General features: G+C 38.5%; 1 protein-coding gene across 2 annotated transcripts in view; it reads left to right on the top strand.

The window, feature by feature from the left end:
- The first annotated feature begins 826 nt into the window (after nt 1-826).
- Nucleotides 827-6265, top strand: part of TTC17 (tetratricopeptide repeat domain 17) — a 61213-nt gene continuing 55774 nt past the window's right edge. For both annotated transcript variants that reach the window (XM_081344122.1, XM_081344123.1), the window contains exon 1: nt 827-1012. In XM_081344122.1, the coding sequence (XP_081200248.1) occupies nt 851-1012 (162 nt within the window). In that variant the 5' untranslated portion in view covers nt 827-850. The remainder of the gene's footprint in view (nt 1013-6265) is intronic.

Below are 6265 nucleotides of genomic sequence, written 5' to 3'. Positions count from 1 at the left end.
ACTTGTGGACTTCAAGTCCCACAATTCCTCAGCCAGCAAAGCTGGCTGAGGAATTCTGGGAGTTGAAGTCCACAAGTCATAAAAGGGCCAAGTTTGAAGACCCCTGGATTAAAACTTGCACAACCACCGGTCAGGATACAAAGCAGTAAGTTGAAAGGGGGGAAAAAACATTCCTCCACAAAAATTGAAAACAGGAACTGAGCTTCCAAAACAATCCTTTAGCGTTGTTTTTTTTTTCAGGCAGCTGTCCAAATAATCACTTGCAGTCCGAAACGAGGCCAACTCCCTGGCTGAGCCAGTAGTGACTGTGCATTTTCAAGCGCTGCAGGGCAGGTGCAACGCCGGAGTAACTTCCCCCGCGCTCCGCCAACAAAAGGGGCGTGGCCCTCGTTCGGCTGACGGCGCCACAGAGCTCGGGATTGGCTGCTGCCGCCAAGCTGCACGTGGAGCCGCAGGACGGGCGACGAAAACAAGCAACACGCCGCGCCTTCTCCCTGGAGGCAACTTCCTCTTTTGCCACATTCTTCTCCCCGCCTCCAATTACTCGCATAGAGATAAAAAATATTGAAGAGTCGCCTTCCTACCGCCACCCTACAAGTTACACAGAGCGCTCGCGCCGCACTTTTTCATTCCCACGTCAAAGATGGTGTACACCTACACACACAGACAGGTCCACTTCCCCCAATTTCGCTTTGTTTCGAACTCTTCCCTTTTTTTTAAAAAAAAAGGCTTCTTTTTCTTCTTACGATATTATATATAGAGCAATAGAGACAGACGCACTTTCGTCTCCAAAATGGCGAGTTGCGTGCTTCCGGTTCCGGGGAAGGCGGTCAGGCTAAGGTTGTGGAAGATGGCGGTGGCAGCAGGAGCGTCCGGATGGAGTGGCCGAAGGCTGGCGCGCGCCTCCGTGCGCTCGTTCTTCGGCCTCTGTTTGCTGCTGGGCTTGGCGCCTCGTCCAGGCGCCGCCACCACGCACTGGGTGGTCACCGAAGACGGCAAGATCCAACAGCAGGTGAGGGTGGGGTTGTCAGGTCGACAGGAAGAACGTCCCTGGGAAAATATTTCTCCCCTTCCTCAGTTTTTTCCCGGGCTGGTGAGAAGAGCCGAGGGCTTGCGCGGGCTTCTAGGTAGCCGCGTCAGCTTCCCTCGAGTGTTGCCGGGAGGTAAGTAGGTAGGTAGGTAGGTCTCGTCTTTTCAGAAGGACGGCTGAACCCGAGGAGAGAGTTCCGAGCCGAAACTTTTCTTCCCTTTGCGATTCGAAATAACGCTGGAGGGTATTTTCTCCCTTTCGGATTCTCGAAAAGAAAGGCTTAACAGTTTGGCTCGATCCACCACCAAGGCCGGCGTCCGGTGTTTCCCCACACGGGCCAGTGTGAATTCACAGGCGAGGGAAGGATGAAATCGACGCGCATCTCCTCTCCTGCATAGGGTTGTCCGAGATAGGCTGCCTCTACGCGTGAAGATCCTGTTTGGCCATTGAGATACGGAGGACAGAGGGAGTGAAAACGCGACATCATTTTACATGCACATTTCATGTGTTCCTGTTGAACTGCCTTTTTTTTTTTTTGCGTAGATGCAAAAATGTTGTAAGTTTGCCATATTAGAAAACTCCGAACCTTTAATAATTTGCTTTTGTGTGTGGCTTGTCTCCTAATGATTTGATTTGTTTCAATTGTTTTCCATTATTCTATCTTGAGGGTAATGCTTTCAAAGGAAGAAGTGCTAAAGCTAAGTATTTTTCCTTGGTACTCTTATGTGCTTGGTACCCACAACAGCCGTTTTATTGCCCATTCAAATAATTTAATAACATCTTTGCAGAGTTTTTCAGTCTTTTTTAGAATTTGTAAAAAAACATGTAGGAAATTTTACTGCTTGCTGCTTATTCATTTTTATTGTTTGCTGTACTGTTTTATTATTTGAAAGCCTTAACCAAAACACTATTTTTACATGAAAAGACAACTCTGATAGGGGAGGGTAAATTAAGCATTACTATATTCTCAGTGAATCTCAGCTGTCCTCCATTTTAATGATAAATTATCCCGGAGAAAAGCTACACTCTTCACAAAGTTTACACCTCTTATTTTCCTGCCCATATATGGCAATGAGAAGCTGTTGGTAGACAAAATTTCAAATGCTGCTTTCTGTTTTCATTGAAATGAATCAGGTGCCTGTTTAATACAAATGACATCTCTTTGCAAAAGCCATTCTAATTCATTATTTCCTAAAAACCTTGTAAGTTCAAGAATAATTTCTATCTGATACACTACAGTAATTAGGCTGAGCACTGTATTTTCTCAGTTCTTTAACTGTTTCATTCATATGATTCAGTCGGCAGCAGTGTCAGCCTTATGTTTGCTTTTTCATTCCATTTGCTGTTTAGTGCCTACCATTCAGTAAAAGATGGTGATTCTTAGAGTTTCAAGAGTACAAAGTCCCATTTTGCTGTGCAGGGACAGAACAATATAGTTTGGTATTTACTGTTATAATTGCACCAAACTAGATTGCTTTGTCATTTTTAAAATAAATTCAATCAATAATTGTGCAGATATAACCATCAAATGTCATTTAATCCTTAACAGGGAATGATCTATAATATATATTTATTCCCTAGTGTCCTTGTTTGTTTTTATCATGCTGCACATGTACTGCAGGGTTTTTTGTGTTTTTTTTAAATGACAAAAATGTATTTAGTCTTGTAATGGGCCAATCCTATGATCAATAATTATGAAAAATTTCTTTTTCTCCCATGTTTCCATTTTCTCACCCTCTACTATCTTTTTTTTGCCTCTACTATCTTTTTTTTGCCTAATACAAAAGAGCAAACTAAAATTATTCCCATTCCTAAATTAGAAGGTATAAATTAGTTATTGAGTTAATAGAGCTATAGCTGGTGGTCTAATTCATATTTCATATTAGGTAGCTCCCACCTTAAGAAAAAATGTATTTAAAAAGTGTTGCCTTAATTAAATCAGTTTGTGCAAGAGAGAATATAAGGGACACAGTATTTAGTCCAGATCACTGAATATTTTCTTTTTACAGTGAAAGAGACTGATCATTCATTATGGAGAAATCTGCCTCTTATGAAATTTTTCAAATTGCATTTCAATAAGCAATTATTAGATTATATAAATGATGATACACATGGATAACTGTATTTCATTGATAGCAATAGCACTTAGATTTATATACCACTTTACAGCCCTCTCTAAGCGGTTTACAGAGCATATTGCCCCCAACAGTCTGGGTCCTCATTTTACCAACCTCAGAAGGATGGAAGGCTGAGTCAACCTTGAGAATTGAACTGCCAAAATGCAGGCAGTCAGCAGGCAGCAGAAATAGCCTGCAATACTGCATTCTAACCACTGCGCCACCACGGTTATCTGATGCAGATAACTAGATACCGTATATAATATAACAAGTAATGGCATTACAGCTTTTTCTCCATTCTTCACATGTTAAGTGTTTGCTAGCAGAGGCAATCATTATTACCCAATGAAGGAGTGCTCATACCTAGGTTTTTCATTGTGTTTATGGACATTAATAGGTTTATTGACATTTTGGGGGTTCATCACCTGTTCCCTATTCAGATGAATTTAATTTTAAATAAAATTTATAATTATACTGCAAAAGATTCCCCCATATAATTTTATTTATTTCCAGCAATACTCCTATAGGCATTAGAAGGCTGTAATATTGATACATAGTAGCATTTCATTGTTTTGTTTGGATAAGCTGGGAGCTAGAGAGTGTATACACTCTTAAGTTGAACTCAACTTCTAGTGACTGCACATATATTTTCTTTACAATGATATAATGCTATTATATTTTTATAGGATTATTTTTTTTAATTCTTGAAATAGATCTAGTATTTTATTACAATATTCCATCCGAATAGTACAGGTCTGATCCTGTTTAATTTTATCAAAGCCAGAAAAGGTCACAGGGAACATTTTTGCCCATTGTTGCGTTTAGTTTGTGAATGGACAAGCTTTTCCATGGCAGTCATTTTCTTTCAGCACCCACAGCAAGCTATCAAAATATCTTATTGTATAAAATTATTAGAGATTTTTCATCTATCTGTTTTTCTTCTGTTCCTTTTATGTCTGAATTCAGTGGTTTTCTTTTTCTTTTTTTAGACTTATAAATCTTCGGTGGGTTTTTTTTAAAAAAAACCTGCTTTTATATATATTACACTGCAACTTTTCTCAATTCAATCTTTCTGTTCATTAGTGGACTGTTTTCCAAAATTCTCAGCAAAAGCCATGATTGCTCAGTAATTCTGGAACTCAAAAACTGGGATAGATGAAATCTGTTTTATTATACATAATGAGTGACATATTTAAACTTACAAAGTTTAGTTACTTTTACAATTCATGGATCAATATAGAAAGCTACAAGTTTAATTTATATTCTGGTCACAGCTTTCCTACTTGCTTATCAGTAACTCCAATCATTGTAGTTATGTTACCTTAATTTTAATTTTAATTTAATTTTAATCCCATTTATATCCCGCCCTTCTCCGAAGACTCAGGGCGGCTTACAATTTAAGCACAAACCAATGTTCCAGTGAAAAGAATTTTTGCTGACATTTTAAAGCACATAGGATAAAAGTATTCAAGCATTTTTTTAGAGAATGGCAAATATACAACAAATGCTATTAATTTTAACTTGAAAATTAATTAACTCAAACTGCAATCCATTTTTTAAAAAAAGGCAGGGCCACTTCTTTCTTTATAATTGAAGTAAAAACTAGGGATGATCCAATTTGGAAACAGAATTTGAAGTTGATACTCTATTGCACAAGTCAGAAGTCAATGCCTTTTTTTTCCCCTTACCTCACTTCTCTACTTCCCTTTCCCTTCCCATCTTTTCCGCTATTTGCTTTTGTATTTCCATTATATATTATAAACTAATAAAACTTTAAAAGAAGAAACAGAATTTTATATGAAGAAGGAAGAGAATATTCAAAAAGTTGTCCGTCACCCTCGATCTAGGCCAAAGATAATAAAAAGGGCCCAAAGTGGATGCCCACAGCCTCATAGAACATAACTTTTCCTGACCTTTCTGGACTGGGACTACGACGCTGTATAGTAATTTTGAACTGTAGCTCTTGAGAAATTTCAGTTCTTTAAGAAGCCTGGTAAGGAAAAACATAATCATCAGTCTCTTCCACAATAAATGTAGTGTTGGCAGACTCTGTTGACCTTAAGGCCAGACCAAAGGGTTGGAGCTTTATTTTGTATCTGACTAGGAAGTATAAGGATCAAAGGCTTGCTAGAGTTGAGGAAAAAGTTTCTGAAACCTTTCTTCAGAGTTTTTCTGGCTTATTGCAAATTTCAAAGGAACCTATGTTGATGAAATAAGGTTGGCTTCCCTCAGGAGATGTTTGCAAGCAGCATTTGCTGATCAGATTGTATGCTGTCCTCTGAAGCAGTACAAGTCCTGTTTCCTGCATAGTGTTTTGTTGGGTTTTTTTTAAGGATTACTTTTGATTTAGGGAGAACTAAGACTTCATGAAGGTTTACCTGAGTTTACCTGAAACTCTGTCTTGACGAAAATAAAAACATATTTCAACCTACCTCTTTTTTAAAAAAATTCTCTTCTGAAATCTTTATCCTACAACAGAAGCAGCTACATGGCACACACTCATACCACATTTATTTCTCCAGACGAGGCAGGAAACAGCTGTGAAAAGGAAGGTTTCTCTTCAATTTGCAAGACATTTATCCTGCTTGGGCTTCTACAAGCCCAAGGGTCTTAGGTTTTATCTTTCTAAATTACAGTCTCTCTGGGTTTCTCTGGAAATAATGGGAGACAACATGAGATACAGGAAATGTATTCTTACCTACTTGTCCATGAATATGGGATTGGTCAAGTAGATCAGGTAATAGATGCCAGTTTTCTGATCGTAGAAGACCCTAATTAGACAATTCAAAAATATGAGTAGACCCTACATATTTTTTAAGATTAATTTTATCCTGCCTTTATTTTATATGAATAACTTAAAGCAACAACATACATAGTGGTGCTTCCTTCTGTTATATTCCCACAAGAACAGACCTGTGAGGCAGAGGTTGGACTGAGAGAAAGTGACCAGCCCAAGTTTACCCAGTCTTAGGCTTCCATGCCTAAGGTGGAAAAAGAATTAACATTTTCCTGATTTTCAGGAACGTAAAAGCATGCTGAAAGCAGGATGATACTGTCAGGAAAGAAAAAAAAACCTACTATTTAACTATAATTTGAGTGATATGTTGAGAAAGCAACA

This window comes from Vipera berus (assembly GCF_964194415.1).
Source record: "Vipera berus genome assembly, chromosome: 1".
NCBI classification, from domain to species: domain Eukaryota; kingdom Metazoa; phylum Chordata; class Lepidosauria; order Squamata; family Viperidae; genus Vipera; species Vipera berus.
The sequence above is the reverse complement of the archived record's forward strand: the minus strand, read 5'-3'. Positions and strand labels throughout refer to the sequence as shown.